Source organism: Lampris incognitus, chromosome 13, assembly GCF_029633865.1.
Source record: "Lampris incognitus isolate fLamInc1 chromosome 13, fLamInc1.hap2, whole genome shotgun sequence".
NCBI lineage: Eukaryota > Metazoa > Chordata > Actinopteri > Lampriformes > Lampridae > Lampris > Lampris incognitus.
This window is the reverse complement of record NC_079223.1, coordinates 45,930,470-45,956,773: the sequence shown is the minus strand read 5'-3', so window position 1 is coordinate 45,956,773 and position 26,304 is coordinate 45,930,470. Positions and strand designations below refer to the sequence as shown.

Sequence of the window (26,304 nt, the reverse complement as noted above, 5' to 3'; positions counted from 1 at the left end):
AAAAAAATAAAATAAAAAGTAAAATAGAAAACACACACACAGATATATATATACACACACACACACACAGATATATATATATATATGTGTGTGTGTGTGTGATATAAAAAACATATCGTTGCTCCTGAATTGTTGAGCTCTTTTTTCTACATCGAAGGTTTCATTGCAACATCCTGTGGACATATATATATATATATATATATATATATATATATATATGTACAGCGTGGAGAACAAGTATTTGATACACTGCCGATTTTGCAGGTTTTCACACTTACAAAGCATGTAGAGGTCTGTAATTTTTTATCATAGGTACACTTCAACTGTGAGAGATGGAATCTAAAATAAAAATCCAGAAAATCAAATTGTATGATTTTCAAATAATTAATTTGCATTTTATTGCATGAAATAAGTATATATATATATATATATATATATATATATATAGATAGATAGATAGACACACACACATATATATACACACATATATACATATATAGTATATATATACACACATATATACACATATATACATATATATAGTATATATATATATACATATATACATATATATAGTATATATACACACACATATATACGCACACATATATATATATATTATATACATATATAATATATATATATATATAGTATATATAGTATATATACATATATAGTATATATACATATATTATATACATAGTACACACACACACACACACACACACACACATATATATATATATATATGTGCATACACACAAAAAGGTGTGTTGTCAGCTGACTGGGTGAAGAGTTATTCATGGTACATCGTGGTGTTTGGTTCATGTATTTTGCAGCTACCCTGAAGGTTTTGGGTGTGAGGTCCAGAAAAGGCACAGCCAAAGGCTTTTTGACCGACTGCTTCCTTTCAAATCCAGTCGCCCAGCATCCTCCACGCACACAACCGACTCTGCCACAGGTGCGACTGTTCATTCGCAGCGCCGTACATTGGTGTAAATGTTATGTGTGAGTTAAAAAGCCTTCGGCTTGACATCTGCCAACATGTAACTGAAGCATGCGCATGACTGTGGCTTCTGCAGGTCAGAGTGAACTGGCGTCCTTGGTGGAGGCCTGCTGGTCCAGGGTGATGGCCGAGAGACGACACTCGCTTGAAGACACCTATAAACTAGAGCTTTCCGCAGGCCAGCGGGTGCAGACGGGGGGCGTCAGCATGTCGGACATCAGTCCTCTGTGGCAGGAGATCGCACAAAACACCTGGCAGACGTTCACCGGTAATCTATTTCACGCCATGACTATTATTTCTAGCTTATTGTTGTTAGTAGGCCATTGTTGTCAGGCTGTTATTATTATCGCACTTTGTTATTAGCGTTATTAGTAGTAGTATTAGCTCGATATTGTGATTACTGTGGAATATGTTTAAATGTGTAAATTGGCTGCATGAAATCCTTCCTATACTACTTCTACTAGTACTACTACTACCACTACTACTACCGCTTTCAGCTGCTCCCATTAGGGGGCGCCACAGTGGATCATCCGTTTCCATCTCTTCCTGTCCTCTGCGTCTTCCTCTGTCACACCAGCCACCTGCATGTCCTCCCTCACCACATCCATAAACCTCCTCTTTGGCCTTCCTCTCCTCCTCTTCCCTGGCAGCTCCGTATTCAGCATCCTTCTCCCAATATACCCAGCATCTCTCCTCCACCCACTACGTATACCCAGTATACGATAACATCCATCCATCCATTATCCCAACCGCTTGTCCTGCTCTCGGGGCGGTGGGGATGCTGGAGCCTATCCCAGCAGCCCCTGGGTGGCGGGCGGGGAGACACCCTGGACAGGCCGCCAGGCCCATTGCAGGGCCCCTTTTTAATTTACGACTATGGAGTCCAAGGCAGAATAGCCGAGGGGACCGGCTGCGCCTCTCTTCTCGTCCACTCGGTGCGTCCTCCAGGTCTTCGCGCCGGGCTCTGGCTCTCCGGAGGATGGAGGACCTAACGAGCGATCACACATCTTATTTTTAGAGCTCTTTTCTAAGCCGCGGTGTAAAAGCGCTTTATAAAACAAGACGCCGACGCAGTTCAAAATGGCCCAAAACATAAAAGAGAGACTAAAACTGGAAATACAGTCGTATGTGTAAAGAGGGTAAAATAAGAGGCGGAGATGAGGAGGACGGAGACAGCGGTGCGGCAGTAGTGTAGTAGGACACCTCGCCTCACCCTGACACACATCCACCCGGCCAGCTTAGGTGGCTCACGTCCCTGTGGTGCTTCTCCACCCGTCTCGTATGTGATGAGGTGTGGAGCTAGTTCCCGCTGCTCCTCTGGACCTGCACGGTTCTCCTATCATATCATATATCATATCATATCATATCATATATAATATGACACATTAATATATATCAACTCCCATATTTCGTAATGTGTGTGTGTGTGTGTGTGTGTGTGTGTGTGTGTGTGTGTGTGTGTGTGTGTGTGTGTGTGTGTGTGTGTAAGTGTAGATAGCGGGACCGAGAACTAAAGCACTTATGATCCTAATTCTTGTTGGAGGTGGTAGGTATTGTCTCAGAGAGTAAGGGAAAAATCTCAAAAAATTAAAATTATGCATAATTATGCATAAATATGCAAAATATGCATTCTTCTAAAAATGGCTAAAAACCACTTTTCTCGGCATTTCAGATGATTCTAAGCATCTTTGATTTTTTCACCTATATAAAAAAAAAATTTCTGGGACTTAGAAATGTTTTGGCGTTATGCAAAATAAATGCATTTTTGCAAAAATGCACTTATGAGCCTCATTTTTTTTTGGAGGTGGTAGGTGTTGTTCCAGAGAGGACCGGAAAAATAGCAGAACATTAAAAATAATTATGCGTAATTATGCAAAAATATGCATTTTCTAAAAATGGCCAAGAACCACTTTTCTCGGCATTTCAGGTGATTCTGAGCATTTGGGGGGGGAGTTGGAGTGGGGGGGGGGGTTAGGGGCAGGGGGAAGGCGGTTAGCTGGCAGGATGAAGAGGAGGGAGATTTAGACGGGTGGAGAACCAAACCGCTACATTGTAGCGGGGCTCTTCTAGTTGTTATATAATATCTACTACTACTACTTTTGGCTGTTCCCGTTAGGGGTCGCCACGTGTGTGTGTGTGTGTGTGTGTGTGTGTGTGTGTGTGTGTGTGTGTGTGTGTGTGTGTGTGTGTGTGTGTATATATAAAACTTAGTTAAAAGAAACACTGAACGGTCGGGAAAGTGCTCAACAAATAAGGAGCAAAATAATGGCATGAAACAGGCTTGTACTGCCTCATAAAGAGTTTACTTGACTCGGTCCAGTGACACGGTGTTGGTAATAATGCCTATATAAAGGAATTATTCCTATACTAACCCTGTATAAATAATGTAGTTATTATGATCAAAAGTGGGCTTAAGGTCATCGATTTAGGTCTCTCATACGCGTAAAATTTAAGGAAATATGCATTTCAAATCAACGTACTTCAGGGAATGTAATGCAAAAATATTTAATCATTTTTTGCCTTACCCCCATGATAATGAACGGCACCAAGTCCTCTGAAAATCTGCCTCCAGCGGCTTCAGCCACGGTCGCTAAACCCGCCCTCGAGACAACACTGAGCAGTGTAGCTGGGCCACGCTGTCTACTTCCGGTTCCTGTACGAGGCAGCCCATACTTTAACAGCACAGCAGGCCTCAGTACCAGCTGCCTGTCACTCACTTGAACCCAGTACAGTAGCCAAGATGTCGCTTTCATCACGTCATATCTATTTCATAGGTGTGTACATGTCACATGGCCGTCCAAGAAAAATAAAAATAAAACATCACTCAAAGTGATCGACTGCTGTGATCAAATCAGCCTGGACAGATGTGATCACTGTCATCTGTCCCCACTGTATTATTATTACCAATATGTACAGTGTGTTATTATCAACATGTACACTGTTATTATCAACATGTACACTATTATTATCAATATGTACAGTGTGTTATTATCAACATGTACACTGTTATTATCAATATGTACAGTGTTATTATCCATATGTACACTATTATTATCATCAATATGTACAGTGTGTTATTATCAACATGTACACTGTTATTATCAATATGTACACTGTTATTATCAATATGTACAGTGTTATTATCAACATGTACACTATTATTATTATCAATATGTAGTGTTATTATCCATATGTACACTATTATTATTATCAACATGTACACTGTTATTATCAATATGTACAGTGTTATTATCCATATGTACACTATTATTATTATCAATATGTACAGTGTGTTATTATCAACATGTACACTGTTATTATTATCAATATGTACACTGTATTATTATCGATATGTACAGTGTTATTATCAATATGTGCAGTGTTATTATCCATATGTACACTATTATTATTATCAATATGTGCAGTGTTATTATCCATATGTACACTATTATTATTATCAATATGTGCAGTGTTATTATCCATATGTACACTATTATTATTATCAATATGTGCAGTGTTATTATCAATATGTGCAGTGTTATTATCCATATGTACACTGTATTATTATTATCAATATGTACACTGTTATCAATATGTACACTGTATTATCAATATGTACAGTGTATTATTATCAATATGTACACTGTATTATTATCAATATGTACAGTGTTATTATCAAATGTACACTGTATTATTATCAATATGTACACTGTATTATTATCAATATGTACACTGTATTATTATCAATATGTACAGTGGCCAGTTAAATACAACAAAAGTCATGCAAGTAGTGAGCTCAATTAGATGTTGCTTCTGTATGTGTGTGTGTGTGTGTGTGTGTGTGTGTGTGTGTGTGTGTGTGTGTGTGTGTGTGTGTGTGTGTGTGTGTGAGTGCAACCTGCTCCGTGCAGAGTCCCAGGGCTGCCAGCTGGCTGGCCAGTAAACAGACCGTGACAAGAAAGCTGGACTCATCAGCAGTGCTGTCCGGTCAGTTCTGGGCAGACCGGGCAGAGAGTCTGCCACGGTGCAGGTAAACACACACACACACACACACACACACACACACACACACACACACACACACACACACACACACACACACACACACACACATACACAATCTCCTGAATGTGAGAGTTCAAAAACAAAAATTGTACACCTTTGCTCCCAAGGGTGAGTTCAGTGTCCACACGATCTGTTTAGCTCTTATTAGCCTCCAGATTCTGAAGGCTGCACTCTCATTGGCTGACCACAGTGTCAATCACAAGAGTACATACTGACTTCCGGACGACACGGGTGCACGGGTTTTCATCAGTCCCCCAGGGAACAAAGGTCTAGCAACAGAATCTGAACAGCAAGCGAGAACAGTGAGCACCTGTGACGGAGAGCTGATCACTGGGTTTGAGAAAAAAGTTCACACCATGACCTCAGACCACCGGCCATGACCTCAGACCACCGGCCATGACCTCAGACCACCGGCCATGACCTCAGACCACTGGCCATGACCTCAGACCACCGGCCATGACCTCAGACCACTGGCCTGACTCTTCACTGCTGCTGCTTTCGCTCATGTTCTCTCAAAATGGCGGCGAGTTTCTTATTTTTACTGCAAAACTAAACATCGACCCCACATGTGCCAAGGGTTAAGGGGCGGCGAGTTTCTTGCGGTAGCCCCCTCCCATAGCCGCTGACGCCAGCTTCCAACTGCTGGTCCGGCAGTTTTGCAGAGCCGTGCCGTTTTTTGGCACCGGCACCAGTCTTTTTTTGGTGAAAGTGCGTGGAACCGGTTCTAGATTAGGCACCGCCACCGGGGCGGTGGAAAAGGGCTATATGAAACCGCTCAGCCGTTGTACTGTACATAAAGACTAGTTTCACATGGGTCTCTTTTCCGGGTAGCACCGTTTCAGAACTGACCATTCCTGAGCATCACGCTGAAGCAGTGGTCTGTGGTTGGTAGTTTTGAACGTCAGTCAAATGACCTGTTCCGGTCAAAGTGGGCGGGTCTCGAAACTCGCTGCAGGACAGTGTGGGCAAGACATGATGCTGATAGCCGGAAGTGTGGCTGCCAAACAAGACTACCCAAGGGTTGGTACTGGAGCAATGGTCTGTGGTTGGTAGTTTTGAACGTCAGTCAAATGACCTGTTCCGGTCAAAGTGGGCGGGTCTCGAAACTCGCCGCAGGACAGTGTGGGCCAGACATGATGCTGACAGCCGGAAGTGTGGCTGCCAAACAAGACTACCCAAGGGTTGGTACTGAAGCAATGGTCTGTGGTTGGTAGTTTTGAACGTCAGTCAAATGACCTGTTCCGGTCAAAGTGGGCGGGTCTCGAAACTCGCCGCAGGACAGTGTGGGCCAGACATGATGCTGATAGCCAGAAGTGGGGCTGCCAAACAAGACTACCCAAGGGTTGGTACTGAAGCAATGGTCTGTGGTTGGTAGTTTTGAACGTCAGTCAAATGACCTGTTCCGGTCAAAGTGGGCGGGTCTCGAAACTCGCCGCAGGACAGTGTGGGCCAGACATGATGCTAATAGCCGGAAGTGTGGCTGCCAAACAAGACTACCCAAGGGTTGGTACTGAAGCAATGGTCTGTGGTTGGTAGTTTTGAACGTCAGTCAAATGACCTGTTCCGGTCAAAGTGGGCGGGTCTCGAAACTCGCCGCAGGACAGTGTGGGCCAGACATGATGCTGATAGCCGAAAGTGTGGCTGCCAAACAAGACTACCCAAGGGTTGGTACTGGAGCCAAGAAGTACTTTGCTCTCTACATGCTCGCTGTTTCCTTGAAGGAGCGTTAGGTCACCGCCTTTCCTCCCGAACCCCAGAGCCGCAAACGCCCTCCTCCCCGGACTCCGGCTTGTGTTTGTGCTGTGGGCCGTCCAGCCCGGTGGGGATGCTTGATTATTTCTTTAAATGGATTTGGATTATCACAGCCGATTGCCCCTGACTGGGCAGAGTAATTGATATCTGTTAGGCCCATCCAGGAGAGCACTCGCTACAACACACTGTTTGCCGCTGAAGGTTAAAGACGCGTTTATTGTTGTTTCCCCCCCCCCCCCCCTTGAAACACGTGGCCCACATCATTAGTTCCCCCACGACGCTTAAGACGTCGCGCCATCTGGAGCAGGGAGCGGGGACATATTACTCAGGCACACAGGCATGAAATTACCACGTCTGTGTGTCTGTCTCGCCCCCCACAAAGTGTGCGTATTCTTGTTTGGGTATACGTCTCTTGCCCACAGAAATCAGGTTGGCAATTACAGTGGTACCAATCTGATGAAGACATTATTCATTTGATGTTATTCTTTATCATATCAGTCCTCGACAGGCTATCGGAGAGGGTGATGAATTATTTTTGTTCCGTCTCAGACGGAGGCAAGTCTGCCTGCCGTGTATCAGAAGCGAGCGCCTCGGTGTGCTGCATGCGATGAGACCGTCTTGTCTGTCCATAGATTGACATCTACTTGTGTCTACTTGCGGATCGTCCAATTTCTATTTTGTACATCCATCCCCGGTTCAGTAGAAGTTATCAACTGGTTTCTGGATTTCAACTATTTCCCCCCCCCCCCCCACCATTTTGATTTTTGCCAAGACACGTTGGGATCTTTCGGAATGTCACGGTTCGATTCGATTTCGATTCTTGGGGGTCACGATTCGATTCCAACATCGATTTTTCGATTCAGAAGGATTCCTGATTCACAAACCGTGTGTGTTTTTTTTTATATTTGATGGCCTGGCGGCCTGTCCAGGGTGTCTCCCCACCTGCCGCCCGATGACTGCTGGGATAGCTTGCAGCATCCCCGCCATCCTGACAGCAGGATAAGCGGCTTGGCTATTGGATGGATGGATGGATGGATGGATATCAGTTGATTGCAATAATGTGAACACACAAAGGCAAACCTAACCTTTCTCAGTAGCAAACCGACGCCATGGTATGTCGTACTTTGGCTCAACCGTCCACCCATCCGTTAGTCAAACCGCTTATCCTGCTGTCAGGGTCGCGGGGATCCCAGCAGTGATTGGGCGGCAGGCGGGGAAACACCCTGGACAGGCCGCCAGGCCATCAGGGGCCAAGAATAGACGTCCAGCAGCAGTCCACCTTAGTGGGACCGCTGGCTCATTGTCTGGCTCATAAATCTAAAGCCTTCATTGTGGACTACGCTGTAGGGGCGCAGGCCTTGAAATGAACAGGCGATGGCTCTAGTTATTATTCTTGTTATTCTGCCCGTTCAGAGTCGGCTGGGGGTTTGGTAAAGTGGTGCAGTGTGCGTTGGTTGTGCGTTGACGTTGCAGGAGGTCGTTGTTCCGCCTCTTCCAGCTCTGGGTGATGGCGCGTGACGCGAGACCTAACACGTGTAGCGCTCCCCAAATACTTCACTTCCGTTTGTCTGTGAACATTCTCATTCATCCAGGTCACGGTTATCCAAAGGAGTTGAATCAAGTGCAACTGGACTTGGTATATATCCGTGAAGACGTTTCGCCTCTCATCCAAGAGGCTTCCTCAGTTCGTGCCTTTCTGACTAGACCAAGCTAGTCTAGACCAAGCTAGTCTAAACCAATCTAGTCTAGACCAATCACCAGCCAGTCAGACTAGCTTGGTCTAGTCAGAAAGGCACGAACTGAGGAAGCCTCTTGGGTGAGAGGCGAAACGTCTTCACGGATATATACCAAGTCCAGTTGCACTTGATTCAACTCCTTTGGATTCACTTCCGTTTGGCAGATCTTGCATGTTGAATGGGTCATGTCGAGCTCCTTCCTCCCCGGGAGACTGTAAAATCCGAAACGCGCCCAAACGCGTGTCTTCGGTGACGACGGGACCGGCTGAGGGTGTCGCTGCTCCGTTTTTAGGAAGGCCACCGCGAGCTAGCGTTAGCTTAGCAGCGACTCACTAGCCACCGCCGTGCTGCCCGGAAGCCGGGACAGGCGCGCGCGGCAAGTCAACACTACCAGCAGGGAGGAGGCTACTTCGATTTTGGGAATTTGGGAATCTACTCAGAACTATAGAGGATAAGAATTGTACTGAGCCCGGGAGATCTCCCACGTGCGCTTTATAGTGTAAACTACCAATAAGACACGTTAGCTCCTAGCTAAGGGGTCTGAGCCTTTAGCCGAGCGGTTAGTGATGTCGCCTTGTGGTGCAGTACACCCCGTATCGAATCCCGCACCGGGCAAGAAAATAACCGGTTACAATATCTATAGTTTGTTGTGCACGTGACCTCCCGGGCTCCGTGAATCGACCCACCCACGACCCCACCCTTACCCCCATGGAGGATGCCCATTGGTGTAATGTTCAGTATCGATGATCGATGGATGTATTGTTCAGAGGTCTAATTTTTCGTGGACAGGCGGTGCTCATCAAATGTCTTTATAACCTCATCACACTTGTCTTTTGTCTTCTGCCGAGCAAACACACAAGTGTGGAAGACTTCCAGCGCTTCTGGACCGGCAGCGGTGAGCAGCATGGCCGTCTTCCTTTCGCGCTCCAGCAGCAACAACACGCAGCGGAAGTCGCTGCTTGAGCGTCCGCCACATTTCCCGCCAGCTTCAACGGACCGTATAGCATCCGTTTTGTTTTACTTCTGGCGTTTGACAAAGAATACCCCGCCCTGGCGCCACGTGATGTTCTTACTGTACGAGAAATTAGACTTGGTTCAGTTTGTAACTCGCTAGCCGCGCTAGCTCCCTATTTCCCGCCATCTAAGCCTCCCTCTTCTTCGCTCTCGATTACCGAGGTGTACTATAGCGCACCAACCACAGCGACACCTACAGGTCGATATAGCCGAGCTGTAGGCGTATTGCAACTGAAATCTGTCGCATTCATCCGGTGCACGAGTGAAATATGTACAGAGCGCTGTGTGTGTGTGTTTGTTTGTGTGTTTGTGTGTGGAGTTTGTGGTTTTCTCTCTTGACGGAGCGGGAAGGAGGGCTTGGCGGTGTACTGTAGGTGATGAATGGGCGTGCAGGCGCTGATAGACAGACTTTGTCCTCAGTCAAGCGTCAGTGCAGTGCTTCTACAGATTTATTTCATCAGCGAATGCAGTTTCCATAATCATATCTGTGTCCTCATATTAGAAAGATAATTAACAGCACTAATGATCACGTTAAGTTCATTACACGTTCACTGCCAGCTCAGAATGAAGTTGACATTATGTTGCCTTATCATCAAAGGTGGCAAGTTGTTGGGGAAGTCATTAAAATGGAAATGAGTGTGATGTCCTGATGTTAATTGCAGAGGGGAAGAGATGAGTTATGTATTTAATGCAGCGTTTAAAAAGCCAATGAGGCCCCTATCTGCTAAATAGGGTAATTAATGCTATATATTACTTATGTTTGTCCAAATGAAAGAATGAAATTAGGAGGCGACGGCGCCAACTTGCTGTTTATCTGTCGCAACACGGCTCTAGTTCGCAAACTTCATTACTGCTGTCTTTTTGTCTGTAATGTTCCTATAATCTCCCCTCAAATTGCTCTTCTGTTTGTTTCCGTCCTCTCGCCACAACTTTTCATTTGGACAGGCAAGCAGCCATTCAAACAAACACATTTCACTCTCCGCGGGGTTCGTGGAAGTTTGTTGTCAGCGTTTATACATGGATTCTTCCAATATTGCGCCACATTGTCAAATAGGGTTTTCTTGTTATTGCAGATGTTGCACTAGCCAACACATTTTAAGGTTGTTTCTTTTTTCCCGGCACAGTCACGCGGTGGTTAGCGCGGTCACCTCACAGCAAGAAGGTCCTGGGTTCGAGCCCCGGGGTAGTCCGACCTTGGGGGTCGTCCCGGGTCGTCCTCTGTGTGGGGTTTGCATGTTCTCCCCGAGTCTGCGTGGGTTTCCTCCGGGGGCTCCGGTTTCCTCCCGCAGTCCAAAGACATGTAGGTCAGGTGACTCGGCCGTACTACATTGTCCCTAGGTATGAATATGTGTGTGTGTGTCGGCCTGGTGTGATGGCCTGGCGGCCTGTCCAGGGTGTCTCTCCGCCTGCCGCCCAATGACTGCTGGGATAGGCTCCAGCATCCCCGCGACCCTGAGAGCAGGACAAGTGGTTCGGGTAATGGATGGACTTTTTGTTTTGGTTTTTTTGGTGGTGGTGGGGGGGGGGGGCGGCGTCCCGGTAGCGTAGCGTAGCGGTCTGTTCCGTTGCCTACCAACACGGGGATCGCCGGTTCGAATCTCCGTGTTACCCCCGGTTTGGTCGGGCGTCCCTACAGACACAACTCGCTGCACTAGCGCCTCCTCTGGTCGGTCGGGGGCGCCTGTTCGGGGGGGAGGGGGAATAGCGTGATCCTCCCACGCGCTACGTCCCCCTGGTGAAACTCCTCACTGTCAGGTGAAAAGAAGCGGCTGGTGACTCCACATGTATGGGAGGAGGCATGTGGTAGTCCGCAGCCCTCCCCGGATCGGCAGAGGGGGTGGAGCAGAGACCGGGACGACTCAGAAGGGTGGGGTAATTGGGGAGAAAATGGTGTAAAAAATGTTATATATATATATATATATATATATATATATATATATATATATATATATATATATATATATATATATATATAGTGTTTTTTTCCCAAAACCGTCAGTGTTGTTGCTATAAGTGCTCCACTAATGAGGAGCAGAGTATCGACACAGATGCAGGGGACAAAAGCTTTAATACAGAGCACTGCAGGCCTGTTTCCTGCGTCGCACACTCATCAGCTGCTAATGTGGTTCAACACAGAATCAAACAGTTACGTTGCCCATCGCCACACCCCTAATTTTAGTTGGACAGCAACCAATCAGATGAGGAAACATTCAAATTATAACAACCAATGGGGGAAGGGACTGGGGCTTGTTCTGAAAAGCATGTAGGGACCAGGGCGCTGTTGAAATGGCCTACATTAGAAATATAACAAGGCACATTATATGAATTATATAGTGGGATGGTGTTGGGGCACAGTTGGAAGGACAGGCAGTTAAAATATTCAAAAAATATTTTCAAAAACTCTAATAAATGCCATATGTCTATCACCTAATGGGGGGGGGTAGTAAAGACGTTTTACTTATAGTTACAAAGGAGATATTTTTTTCGGTGCCTACAGCTGCTGGCCAATTCGTTTCTATCATTCAAGGTGGACATATATATATATATATATATATATATATAATTAAATAATCAGTAATAATTATATATATATATATATATAATTATAATTATTATTACAGATTTTGTACTAGCAAAAACATTTTAAGGTTGTTTCATTTTTTTCTGGTGGGGTGGGGTGGGGGGGTGTCCAGGTGGCGTAGCGGTCTATTCCATTGCCCACCATCACGGGGATCACCGGTTCGAATCCCCGCGTTACCTCCGGCCGGCGTCCCTCCGGACACAATTGGCCGTGTCTGCAGGTGGGAAGCCGGATGTGGGTATGTGTCCTGGTCGCTGCACTAGCGCCTCTTCTGGTCGGACGGGGCACCTTTTCAGGGGGGGGAAGGGGAACTTGGGGGGGGGGTAGTGTGATCCTCCCACGCGCTCCTGGTGAAACTCCTCACTGTCAGGTGAAAAGAAGCGGCTTGGCGACTCCACATGTACCGGAGGAGGCACGTGGTAGTCTGCAGCACCTCCCCGGCTCGGCGGCGACCGGGACGGCTCGGAAAACAGGGCAATTGGCCGGATACAAATGGGGAGAAAAGGGGAGGGGGGGGGGATAAAAATAAAAATTTGTTTAATTTTTCTTTGAATCAGCGTAGCTTTCCCAGCCGTGTAAAGCAGAAACACAATACCACAATCTGTAAGTAAGACTGGCGGTATAAAAGACCTACGGCATGTTCGTTCAGTCAATTAAACGGCTTTCCTGGGTCAGCTGTGAGGGTGGACACATGGTGTTTGACTGGTCTCCCAGTGAGAACCGCTGTGATGATGGGCTTAATGAAGCAGTTAACAGTCAGAATATGAGCCCAGTGTGTCCGCTGAATACAAGCATCCTGCAGTGTCAACACAGTTATTTATTCTTATCACCAACGGGACGCGCACAACACACACACACACACACACACACACACTTGCCCTTAACTGTAGCGTGGCTCAGTGATATTAATGTTTATGTTAATTAGATCATACCTACAGATGATTATATTTCCAGACAGGGTTATTGTAAGACTGTAGCCAACAGCTTATTTTGCCCTGGGAAATGCAATTTAGACCAAATGCAATTGTACAAACGCATTGTAATTGCATGAGGAAGCAAACAATACCATCACGAATACGCCCTCTCTCCCCGTGTGGCGTCTGCACAGCACACGTGCGGGTGTGCGTTTTGTGTGCGTTTGTTCGCACAATACACACGGGTGGAGGAAAAAGGATTGCTTGGTCCGTTCTTTTCACCGAGCTCCACCTCATTGTTCTTCCCCTCCATGCAGGAGTTTCTGTCCTGCATGGAGTCCCATCGACAGCGAGCCCACAGCGTGTTCGAGACGATGAAGATGAACCACGCACAGGTTTGGCAGACAGACGCCGTCCAAAGAGTCGGTAATCCAGCTGAAACCAGGTAACGTGTTGTTAAAATCCGTTTCCGTGACTGTTTTCTGTCCCTCTCTCCTCTCGATCCCTCCGCCGCGGGCCGACCGATGCGGCCCAGTTGTGTGCCAGCGAGTGGGAGCGGGTGAGTTCTCAGTGGCTGCGTGCGGAGGAGGAGCTGCTGAGGGAGCGCGGCGTGTTCGGACCCGGACCAGGAGTGATGCCGACCTGGGGCTGGGTGCAGGACGCCGCCGAGGGGCCCAACCGCACCAGGCCCCGCATCCGCCGCAGGGCTCAGAGGAGGTCCAAACGGGTACAGACTAAAACGAGTCCAGGCCAAGATCTCTAGAGTGTAGTTGTCTGATGTTTAAGTGTCGTAGTTTTTTTATTTTTTGTTTAATGAAGAAAGAGATAGAAGTTCGAGACAGCAAACCCCCCCCCCCACACAAAAAACATCGCCCTATACAATACATCTAAAATACAGAAATTGAAAAGGACTGCACATGAATTAAAATTTTGACTTTCATGTGTAAATCAAAAAGCTAATTTTACATATGTTTACGTATGACTGAAAATGTTCCCACAGAATCTCCTCCCCCTGCTAGTCCTCCGGTCTTCCTTCCTCGTTATTGGAACGTTACACAATTGAAGGGACTTGTGTCATGCATTAACATGTTTTTTTCCCCACAAGTATGGCCATTAAATGAAATATGGCAGTGAAACATATTCAGCCAATTTTGACCATATGTGTATGAATTTGTCTTTCTGTAAGTTCAGAAGGGGAATTCACACCATCACACACACACACACACACTCTGTGTGCTGTATTTAACCAGTCATCAACTTGGGGTACCTCTGGGTTCTACTTAAGGCCCTTTTACTTTCAGCCAGTATCATCAACATCATCAGCTATGATGGCTACAGTCAGTTAAGGGTCACGCCACTCACTGGGACATCAATTTGAAACGTGGCCTTCATGGATTTAAGGATTTCCTGCCAGTATGGTTCAGGTGTTTTACTTTTTGTCATAGCGTGCAACCAAACATTATAGTTTTCATCCCTGATCACCAAAGGTGCCGGGAACCCTGGGTCTGTGTCTGAAGGCCGGAGTGCCAGAGGAGAACAAAAATGGGGCAGAGAATGAGCGAGGTAAAAAAAAAAAATCCTACATTTGTCAGTTTGCCTGCTAATTCTGTCATCACTTTGTCAACATGTGAGTGGAGAAAGTCTGCGGGTCCCTTTTTCCCCCCAGAACCCAGAATCCTTTGTGAGGCTGGAACAGAGGCTAAAGAGGAAGAGGAGGAAGCAAAAGAGAATTGCGATCGGCTGACCTTCTTCCCCGTTCTCAATGAGACAATGGCCATGGCCGATACCCCGCGCGAACCCTGCACCCCCGAACCCTGCTGTCAAAGCCAATCCTGCCCTGACATCCACCTCATCCTGCAGGAGCTGCACCCCGGAGAGGAGGTAACGTATAACGGCGTGTGTGTGTGTGTGTGTGTGAGGGAGTGTACAGATAAAAATTTAAGGCTCGACTCCTTTGCACTCAACTAATATTCACAATCATAATTATCTAATGTGGTCTGAGAGAATCCAATAGCCCACAGCTGCTATCCGATCCTCATCTTTCCTCATTAGAGTAACGCGTTAACGTCCTGGCACAGCTCGGCGGTCTTCTCATTCTTCCGTCAGGTTAGGCAGCGGAGGCACATGTTGACGGGGACTCTCGCCGCTGCGAGCAACCAGCCGCGGCTTTTAATGTTTCTGACAGAAGTATTAATAAAAACAGTAGGAGGGTGACGCGGGCCGCCTCCGAGCCACTCGGCGAGCGCGAGATGTGTGCTGCCGCTGCGCCCGTGTTGTCTTACAGCGGGTTCAGCAGCGCGTCCTGCTGAGCATCTGGTCAAATGAACACAGTCATTAAGCTCCGAGAGTGCGCACACACACACACACACACACACACACAAAGGGAGACCCACTCGTAATTAGCTTGCCAGCGCCAATAGTGTGATTATGACGGTAATGTGTGTGGGGAGAAATCAATGGTCTGACATTAGGCTCTCAGTCAATAAAAGTCCTCCTTTTCCCTTCTTCCCGTCATCAGCTAAATCACTCTCCCACTGATAACCCATATCTGTCCAGAAAACAGGAAGGAGATAAGGAAACAAAAGAGCTTCTTGCTACGTGTTGGGTTTATCGGCGATAACGCCGAACACGTCCCTCCTTCTGGCGGTGTCTAGTCACGGTTGCTGACTGGTGGGGCCGATTTCATTTTGTCAGCTTACGGATGGAAATTCCTGCAAAATCTGACAATGATTTTTTTGCCTGAGCGGTGATTCCTGTGCCTTGGGGTATTCCTTCCATTTGAATCCTGACCCGCCGTGTCTCTTGAACACGTCACACGGGTACGTGATACTATCCATCACGCTGCGTCTGTGCGTCCACACTCAGACAAGAGGCTCTGATCACTTAGCAGGTTTCCTATTGTGTGTGTGGCAGTGATTAATTCCCCTAATAATGGTCAGGCCTTCTTTTTTTCTTGTTGTTGTTGGGGCGGCGGGGGGGGGTGGGCGGCTCTGATTTGATTAGTATAAATTGTGAGGGGCCTGCGGGTGTGGTGCGGGGGCCCCATATGGTTTCTGAGCGTCCGCGTCCCAGAGGGCCCGCGGAGGGGCCGACGCAGCGAGACGGCCAGGTGCACACGCTCACCGTGAAATGAGGGGAGACAATAGAATTAGCCGTACATTATCACCGCACAGTTAGCATTAGCTGCCACTGGCGCGGAGAGCGGCGGCGTTGGGCCTGCGCCGTCGCTGCCTTGTCTGCATGGGTTGAGCCCGGTCGTACCGCTGATAAGGGGCGGGGGGGGGGGGGGCCCGGCCCCTCTCTTTTCCATCAATCAACTCCGATAATGAAGTGTTCAACTGTGTCTTTTTAATAATGATTAAAATATGTGATTAAAATGATCAATCAAGTGAAGCCTGGAGTGCCTTTCCTGCCTCCGTCTCCCATCAGAGAGACCTGCTGATGTGTACTAGCTCTCTTAACTCACAGGGTTAATGTATATACCTTTATCTCTCTCTCTGTCTCTCTCAACCCTCCAGGTAAAGGTTAAAAGGTGTATAGTGGTGGTTAGTGGCCTCAGAGTGACAGAGGGGGTGCTGTTGTTTGGGAAGGAGACCCTGTACATCTGCGAGGGCTTCACGCTCAGCACTGGTGGAGATGTCTGCTGCAGGAAACACCACCCCAGCAGGTACAGCCCTGTCTATATATGTGGACATGTATTGTATATTTGTGTGTGTGTGTGTGTGTGTGTGTTAGTCCAAGTATGGGCCTGTGTGGGCCCACGTGCTCATCAATAGATAGATGATAAAGCATTGTGTACAAAATGAATATAGCTCAGAATCAGAAACGCTTCATTTGTCGTTTCATTCCATGCACTTGCACACATGAAATGAAACGACACATTGCTTCCCCCAGCCCACAGCAGTGCAACACAAAGACACAAACACATATCCAAAACCTACAGGAACACATAGTATATCCAAACTGACATAAATCACTGTCCAGGAGAACGAACGCCAGCCAGGATGACTGTTGGAACTGCCAGTCTGCATGGGCTAGCAGTTAGCTTAGCCTGCCCCGCTTCCGTGTCCTGTCAGACCACCCTCGGTGTTTGCACTTTGGGTGCAGCTCTGGTCAGGGCCGTGGTCTCTGGGCCGACAGGATGCAGCAGAACAACCTCCCTCAGCTGATCCAACGCCAGCTCTCCCAGCCAGACACCTTCAGCACACCCCCCTGCACTCCACACGACGACACTAAAAACACAGTCAAGGCCAGGTGAGGCCGCCGCCAGACCACCCTCGGTGTTATCGGAACTGCCGGTCTGCGTGGACTAGCAGTTAGCTTAGCCTGCCCCGCTTCCGCGTCCTATCAGACCGCCCTCGGTGTTACCTCTTCGGGCACAGCTCCAGGCAGGGCCGTGGTCCCTGGGCCCACAGGATGCAGCAGACCAAGCTCTCCCAGCCGATCCAGCGCCAGCTGTCCCAGCCATCAAACCAAGACAAACTTAGACGCAGGAGTGGACAAAGACACTGCATGGACGGTACTGGATGAGGCCGCTGCAAACGTGAATTTGTGCCGCCATCTTCTCACACCGGAAGCGGAGATATAGCTACTTAATTGCCTCAAACAATCTTTCTATCCCTCCCTCAACCCTCTTGCTCTCTCTCTTTCTCTCTGTGTTTGCCAGTGTGAGGGATTCTTCCATTTCAACCATGCTGGATGAAGAACTGTCACCAGCCAGCTGCAAACGCTGGCCCTATGAAGACATTAGGGAGGCCCGCTTCATGCGCTTCCTTTTAGAGGTCGGATAGTCTCAGTACTATTGTGTTACACAATAAGCAACACACAAAATATATGTTAATGTCATTATGTGTGCATGACTGGAGAGTCACTGTGTCTGTTTCTCTATCTGCCCGGCCTGCCGACAGGACAACGCCCTTGAGATCTTCATGAGGAACGGACACTCGGCCTTCCTGGTGTTCCTGAATAGAGACCATGTTTCTGCCTATAAGAGGTACCACAGTGGGACAGGCAGGAGGTTCAAAGAGGATTTTCTTACAAATAATCCGAGGAAATGTTTCGCTCATTGGCCTTTATCTCTCTCTCTCTCGCTCTCTCTCTCGCGCTCTCTCTCTCGCTCTTTCTCTCTCTCTGCAGGTTGTGTTCGATGGTGCCATCTTTAAAAGGCAGGGGCGTAGCAGAGGTCATTGCCAATGCCAGGCAGGTGTCATCGCTTAATCACATGAGCAATATTAGTGAAAAGAAAATTCAAGTAAAATGATATATGTTTATCTTTTTAATTGAAACGATACAAATCTCTCAGTAGGTAGGTGTGTGCCTTGTGGCCAGTTAGAGGAACATGTTTGGTAAAGCCAGGGTTAGTAACTGAATGGCTGAGTGCCTTGCTTATGTCCATGAAGATGAGGTCAGCAGCTCATTTGAATGGTTAGTGTCTCTCCTCTACTCGTCGCCACACATCCTGATTGGCTTTAGCCACCGAGTTGGGTGTGCTGAGTCCTGAGTACATCCTCTTTCTTTTCTCCTCCAACACCCGTCCTCCTCTTTCTCCCTCTCCTCTCATCGCCCTCTTCTGCCTCTCGCTGTCCTCCCTGCACCTTTCCAGACATGTCTTGCACAGACGGCTCTCTTTGCAAAAGTAGAAATTCTCCTCAAATCCTAGCTTCTCGTGTGGCTCTCCGCTGGCGTCCTGCTGACTGTAGGACAGGGGGTTTCGTTCCGTGTTCAGCTTAGTGAGGCAGGTGAGGACCCTCACAAACTCGGGTAGCGCGGCGAAGAGGTTATCAAACAGGCCCAGCTCCTGGAGACCCGTGAGAGCCACCATGGTGGGAGGCAGGGTGTCCAGCCTGTTCATTCCCAGATTGAGGCTCCTCAGGTGGGTGAGGGAGCCCAGCGTAGGGGGCAAGCCCGAGGAGGTCAGACGGTTGTTGGAGAGGTTGAGGTGGGTCAGACCCTCCAGCCGGCCGATGGACTCGGGCACTGCCTCCAGTTTGTTGCTATGGAGATCCAGCCAGACGAGCGACGCGAAGGCCCCGACGTCGTCTGGAAGTTCTCGTATCGCATTGCGGCTGAGGTCCAACTCGACCACGTCGGGCAGCTTGAGGACGCACCTGGGAAACGCGGTTATGCCCATGTTGCTGAGGTTCAGCCTGCGCCGCCCGTCTGGCATGAGCCTCACCGCCCTCTTGGCCATCTTCAGAGTCACTCTCTTTCCCCTGGCTTGCTCCCCTTTGGCCATGGCGCTGCAAAAAGACAGGTTAGGTCTCAGACTTCAGCCTCGCTTTTTCGTGATGGGGGCCCTCAAGAGGCTGTTTCGCAATAACACATCTAATCTGCACGACGACGCGGCGATGTAGAGCACGGATGTGTTCTGCTGTTGCACATGTATGTTTTTCATCTAAGTGTGTGTGTGTGTGTCTGTGTGTGTGTGTGTGTGTGTGTGTGTGTGTGTGTGTGTGTGGAGATGATGTTATTTACTCAGATACAATGGCCCATGTATGGCCCGGGGCAATAGGGGAAAGCTTGCTCTCTTGGGAATGAGAGCTTGTGTGTGTGTGTGTGTGTGTGTGTTGCGTTGAAGTGTTATGTCTGCACTCCTGCCTCCTCAGCCAGTGTTGCCCGTGGGGGTATTTAAGAGCACGTCTCTCTAATTAAGGCTTATGCAGGGGAACAATAAGAGCGGTGCGACGCTGGGTAATACAGCCGAGGCAAATGAGTGCTGATGCTCCCTCGCCATTCAACTGATTGAGCTGTTTGGATCTTTCAGGCGAGAGAGGCCGTGCGTCTTTGTTGGCGGTGCGGGTGCGTCCGTAGCTGTGTGTGCGTACGTGTCGGCCCACGTGCGGGTGTGTTCACGGCCGTGGATGTACTGTACGGTGGGTGTGTGTGTGTGCACGAGTCAAATCAGGACTTTGATAAATGATAGTTAGAGGTGCTGGGAGTGCGATGAGGGCCTCGCTCTTCTCCCCCCCCCTGTCTCAAAGAGCAGGGCGTGTGTGTCTGTGCTACACCCCAAGGCCCTCTCTCGCCTCATTCATCATCCTCAGGATGAGAGAGGTGATCCACCAGCACTTGTTCCCATTATAACCTCCCGTGGAAAACTATTGCATGGAATTATTACCCGCAATTAGGTAACGTATACCGGGGCCAAATGTAATGATTGATTTAGTGTAGTTTTACAAAATAATTTGGTCAGGAAATGTTGTGGTTAGAAATTGGACACACGTCACATCGCCTTCTTTATAAGTCTGCGGATGTGTCAGCATTGCTGTTGTCCAACCCAGCGAATCGAGTCATCGTCTGTTTTAATGTGAGGGTACTACTGCCACGGTGTGCTGTGTGAATTAAAATCTCATTAAACTCTCACATGCAGTTTGTTATCTGGAACCTAAAGTTCAATGACACCATGTGCTCACAAAAAATAATAGTAGTAGTAGTAGTAGTAGTAATGAAAAATAGTGATGAAAAATAACAATACAGGACTTTTTTTTGCCACCGTGTGGCACGGTGGCGCAGTGGTTAGTGCTGTCGCCTCACAGCAAGAAGATCCTGAGTTTGAGCCCCGGGGAAGTCGAACCTAGCGGGTCGTCCCGGGTCGTCCGCTGTGTGGAGTTTGCGTGTTCTCCCCGTGTCTGTGTGGGTTTCCTCCGGGGGCTCCGGTTTCCTCCCACAGCCCAAAGACATGTAGGTCAGGTGAATCAGCCGTACTAAAATGTCCCTAGGTGTGAATGTGTGTGTGTTTGTGTGTGTGTGTGTGTGTGGGCCCTGTGATGGCCTGGCAGCCTGTCCAAGGTGTCTCCCCGCCTGCCGCCCAATGACTGCTGGGATTGGCTCCAGCACCCTCGCGACCCTGAGAGCATGATAAGCGGTCTGGATAATGGATGGATGGATGGATGTACTCACCATATTTTATCTTGACTTGATCCAAGTTGTTGTTAATCAAAGGGCGGGCTCGTCCTTTTTGTCAGAAACACACTGGCAGACTTCAGGTTTTTGGGAATTGGCCGTTCCGACGAGACGCCTTCGAGTCCTGTGCCCCACAGATTTGCATAGTGTAGTCACTCACGGTCCGGGCCGGCCCGTTTCTCTGTCCGCATCTGCTTCTTCCTGCATAAAAATAAAGTCCTTAAAAGCACTTCAAATGCAATTTCTAGCTCATGGCCGTTACGCAGCACACAGAACTCTGCAGCAACGTCTTCCAAAGCGTTTGCAGCGTTTGCAGGCTCTCATGGCGGAGGTGAAAGAACAGGAATGCATCGTTTGTATCTCATCTCATCCCCGTCTTGCCTCCATGTAAGCAGGAGAAGTCAAGGGTGTGCTTGTTTAATGGTGTTTCTTAGCAACTGGGGCCCTCGGCGCCAGGACTTTATTACCACGTTACTGGCCCACAGAGGGAAAAGAGATTTCAGAAGCAGTCCAATGTTCTCCTCATTCAGGCTACGATAAGTTGCCGATAAGTCCTCCACGAGTAAAAAGGAAGTTTGATTGATGAAGTGTGTTATTTTAGCAACGGTGTAATGTGTAAATTGTTATGATAAACGCACGCTTTTTTTGTTTCTGTTTGGTTTTTCGGAGGAGGAACACTTTTTTATGGAATGGTTTTTGTGCTCAGCGGTTTGCTAATGCATGACTCTTGCATACCTCCTCTTGAGCAAATGCTTATTAAACTATCTCCTTAGAAACGGGCTTTTGAATGATCAGCAGAAGTAAAAATAAGCAGCTGGAGAGGAAACTTTTTCTGGAAGAGAAAAAAAAAACGGGTTGTCCCGCTTTCTTAGCAGTGGAGCAAGGGGGAAAACATACTTTTCCATGCAGCAGTAGCCCCCTGGCCCCCGGGTCCCCTGGGCCCCCGGGCCCCCCTGGCCCCACACGAAACGCTTCATTCTCCAAGGCAGACGCGAAGAAGACGCAATCCAAAACAACATTCTTTATAACCGATAGGTGGCGCTGTGTGCTAGTCAGCTACCACGTTTCTACTCGCCGCTCGTCTTGCTAGCTGCTCCGCCCCGTTCACGTCTCCTCGAAGCTGTTAACGGTTTGGAATAAAGATTTATTAAAAATAATAACGATAAAGTCTCCTCGAAGCTGTTAGCGGTTTGGAATAAAGATTTATTAAAAATAACGACAATAAAGTCTCCTCGAAGCTCGCGTTACTCACCTCTGCTGTGGCGGCGGGACTCTCGTACGGCGTTCCAAAACCCGGTTACCAAGCAACGGAGCAAAACGATGGGCAGCGCTTGACAGTAAAGCCGACTTAAAAAAAAGAAAAAAAGTAAGTCATTAACCTGAAAAAGTCGTTTTAAAAAAATAATAATAATTAAAAAAAAGAGTCATAACATATCTAAACAAAAAATAAACGAATAAAATACCTGTCCGGCGGAACGGACGCCGGCCAGGAGGACTTCCGGAACTGCCGGCTAGCGGTTAGCTTAGCTTAGCTTAGCTTGCCCCGCTTCCGCGTCCTGTCAGACCGCCCTCGGTGTAAAAAGCAACCACCAATCACTTTATTAATGTTAAGTCATTTACCAACGTGTTACTAATCAGTAATAAAATGTTATAATGAAGAATATTTGGGTTTCCGGGTACGCAGGTCGCATGGGCAGCGTCTTAATATACTTTCTCTCTGAAACCATGTGACATCGCCGTAGACTTTCTCTCGGAAACCACGTGATTGACATATACCAACCCACTCACCACTAACTGACCCCCCCCAACCCCAAATTTAACAGCTAACCTAACCCTAATCCTAAATTCAACCACTACCTAATCCTAACATTTAAATTCAACCAAAGCTTAACCTCACCCCCGAACCCACTACCAAGCATTTACCCCAAACTTAATCCCTGTAACTGTAGTTGGCATTGCTGCTGCAGGAAAATCCCCTTCTGTGTATGCCTTGCACAACACTTCCAAGTAGTGTTATTTGTACACTGCTTGAATCCTCGCCAGTCATGTGATTTCCAAGAAAATGTCTGTAGAGACTGTTCTGTACTGGCAAAACGTGGGCACTCAGCTTGGCAACCCAAAAAGCACTTTGATTAATGCATCATAACATCTTTATAAAGCACTATCAAAGGGGTTGTTAAACTATTAATAGTCATCAGTGACACTCATAAACCCCTTATAAAGTATTCTGTATTGTAAAGTGGTACCAAAGTTGGATATTTCATTTTGACACGGAAGGTAAACGAGATCAGACACCAAAACCATCAAGTTTTATTTGTTTAGCTCTAAATCACATTCTCCTGCCGGTGAAAATAGAATAGGTGCCGTTGAATGACAGCTCCTATCCTTGGGCCCGACATTCAGATGAGGAAAAACTGTACAGAAAAAAAAAGAAGCTTAACAAGAAAGGAAAACTGGGAGAAACCTCAGGAAATGCATCGGAGGAGGGATCTGCAGGGCGAATAGGCATGCAATAAATACCGCGTGGGCATTTGAACTGACGGAGAACAGCCTCTAATTTGACCATCAAAGACACAAAGACTACACACTGAGTCAACATTCCAGCAGAGCAAGCAACACTTCCATAGTCTGAGACACTGTCCAGCGTGTTTGCAATGCAACATGCCATGCTAACTGAAGTAATCTGTTCTTGGTTCACATTAGGAAGACTCCTGTTGTGGGAAAAACAGCTCTTCTCAAGTGGCAGGTAATGAAATCATCCATGAAACGGTTTTTCATCCGTTTTGATGTTTTGCTTGTTGATTCTGTTGATCAACCTTGCCTTTAACAAATGATGAAATGTTAATGACTATGACGTCAATCTTGAGTCCAGCTGTTCCATTATAAGTGCTGTTTAATTTTTCATTTTTTTTTTAATGAGATCTCTACACTGATATTCTACATTGTTTGTCCTCCAGAGAGGTGAGATGAGTAACTTTGAGTACCTGATGCACCTGAACACCCTGGCTGGGAGGACGTACAATGACCTGATGCAGTATCCAGTCTTCCCCTGGGTCCTTGCTGACTACGAGTCAGAGGTAGGAACCTCGACCAGAGCTGCACATAAGACGTATTGTCTAGATCCATGTCAGCGTGCTCTGATGACGCTCAACCAGAGTTTGGTTCCCACAGTGAGGCCAAAAAAGGGCTTCTTGCGCTGCTGATGTCACACTTTTTCATATAAACAAATGTGTGTTTCGTTGCTATCTATCTCCGACTATGATAACACAATAATGATTTAGCTCGCTCTCATTTAATGAAAGCCTTTGCCTGTGAAAGAATTCGCATTTGAAAAAAAATGCTGTAGGTCCTGGTCTGACCCTTCCCGTGAAATAATCTGCACATATGAACCATGACAGGAACTGGTACGTTTTGCTCCAGCCAGCAGGGATTGGTCCATCAGAGAGGATAAGGTGGAGCTTCCTCTCTGGTGGACCAATCGGGGAGGAGCATCAGAGACGGTCAACTAGTAAACGGTAATCTAATGGATAGCGGAGATCTTCGAGATTCCTCTACCAAACAGTACACGTGAGATATGTATACGTGGTTTGTTTTCTCTCGCATATCTTCGTCTCTTCCGTTTGGATAGACACTGGATTTGTCCAATCCAGCGACGTTCCGTGATCTGTCCAAGCCAATGGGAGCGCAGACAGAGAAGAGGAGGGAGATGTTCATCCAGAGATACGAAGATGTGGAGAACAGCGAACGGGATGGTAAGCTGTCTCACCAGGTGCTCACTCTTAGGATATTTCTCACTTTTGACGTTGAACACCATACCGTGTGTCCCTTCACAATCCAGGTGACCTGTCTGTGCAGTGCCATTACTACACCCACTACTCCTCGGCCATCATTATAGCGTCCTTCCTCGTCAGGATGGAGCCCTTCTCACACGCCTTCCTGGCACTGCAGGTGAGGCCTTTGGTTACCGGTGGATGCAAAAACAAAACTGTGTTTAGAGGTGTCCTGTTCCGAGCCTGTGAAACAGACAACTAGTGGCAGAAGCACCCCGCCCTATATTTAGTTTGCAAAACTTGTAAAATGGCATGAGAATAAATGATGTGACTGAGCAGCACCCAGAGTGGGTGTAACCAAAGGACTGAGAGCAAAAAACAAAAAAAAAAGAGCCAAAAAATCTGAACTCCTGGGGCGTCCAGGTAGCGTGGTGGTCTATTCTGTTGCCTACCAACATGGGGATCGCCGGTTCGAATCCCTGTGTTACCTCCGGCTTGGTCGGGCGTCCCTACAGACACAATTGGCCGTGTCTGCGGGTGGGAAGCTGGATGTGGGTATGTGTCCTAGTCGCTGCAGTAGCGCCTCCTCTGGTCGGTCAAGGTGCCTGTGTGTGTGTGTGTGGGGGGGGGGGGGACTGGGGGACTGGGAGGGGATAGCATGATGCTCCCACGTGCTACGTCCCCCTGGTGAAACTCCTCACTGTCGGGTGAAAAGAAGTGGCTGGTGACTCCACATGTATGGGAGGAGGCGTGTGGTAGTCTGCAGCCCTCCCCGGGTCGGCAGAGGGGGTGGAGCAGAGACCGGCACGGCTCGGAAGAGTGGGGTAATTGGACCCAATGCAATTGGGGAGAAAAAAAGGGGGGGGGGATCCAAAAAAGAAGAACTCCTGACCCTATACTTACCAGAACCTTCTTTTATAAGGGGTTGCAAGGGAAGTAGTATATCGATGGGCTGTTTGTTTGTATTCGTTCATTTCTGATTACAGATATTCGCCACCTCCGCCCCCCACCCAACCCACCCTGCTGCTCCTGCTGGCCAGTGACAGTCGTCACTACGTCGGCCTGTATGCAGAACGTAGTCGTGCTAATAATGCGTAATAAATGTTTTTTTTCCTCCGTTGTGAAAACAGATTATGGAGAGATTTCAATATATATGCAAATAATTAGAGTTACACCGAAAGCATCAAAAAGGCCTGTTCAGATACCAAGCAAGTTACCGGTTTACAGCACACCGTCCAATTGATTATAATGGAAAGACATGCATATTTAATAGAGAATAAAACAATAAAGATGTTAATCTGGTGCATCGCGGTGCTTTTTTGGCCTCCGAAGCACCACGACGGGTGTGCAGTAATATCCGTAACCGGATTTGCATCTCTAACAGAGTTTACTCAGTATATATGCTATTTTCATTTATTGAGGTAATTGTTTTATTCTAAATTACATTCTCTCTCATGAGGTTTCCATCGTGGATTATAGAATTTCGTAGAAAGATGAAAAGCTTCCTTCAATCACCGGCAAATATTTCCCGCTTACGTAATACAATGAAGTTTATAAGATACGA

General features: G+C 47.5%; 2 protein-coding genes across 2 annotated transcripts in view; one reads left to right on the top strand and one right to left on the bottom strand.

Annotated features, from left to right (window-relative positions):
* Positions 1-26,304, top strand: part of wdfy4 (WDFY family member 4) — a 97,554-nt gene that overhangs the window by 55,901 nt on the left and 15,349 nt on the right. Inside the window, exons 40-53 of the mRNA XM_056291505.1 lie at positions 840-961; positions 1,083-1,274; positions 4,954-5,036; positions 13,386-13,463; positions 13,604-13,811; positions 14,735-14,949; positions 16,587-16,735; positions 17,735-17,849; positions 17,976-18,061; positions 18,205-18,271; positions 23,678-23,716; positions 23,928-24,047; positions 24,599-24,722; positions 24,809-24,937. Coding sequence (XP_056147480.1) covers positions 840-961; positions 1,083-1,274; positions 4,954-5,036; positions 13,386-13,463; positions 13,604-13,811; positions 14,735-14,949; positions 16,587-16,735; positions 17,735-17,849; positions 17,976-18,061; positions 18,205-18,271; positions 23,678-23,716; positions 23,928-24,047; positions 24,599-24,722; positions 24,809-24,937 — 1,727 coding nt within the window. The remainder of the gene's footprint in view (positions 1-839; positions 962-1,082; positions 1,275-4,953; positions 5,037-13,385; positions 13,464-13,603; positions 13,812-14,734; positions 14,950-16,586; positions 16,736-17,734; positions 17,850-17,975; positions 18,062-18,204; positions 18,272-23,677; positions 23,717-23,927; positions 24,048-24,598; positions 24,723-24,808; positions 24,938-26,304) is intronic.
* lrrc18a (leucine rich repeat containing 18a) lies at positions 18,494-19,303 on the bottom strand. The gene has a single exon (XM_056291720.1). The coding sequence runs from the start codon at positions 19,301-19,303 to the stop codon at positions 18,494-18,496; it is 810 nt and encodes a 269-aa protein (XP_056147695.1).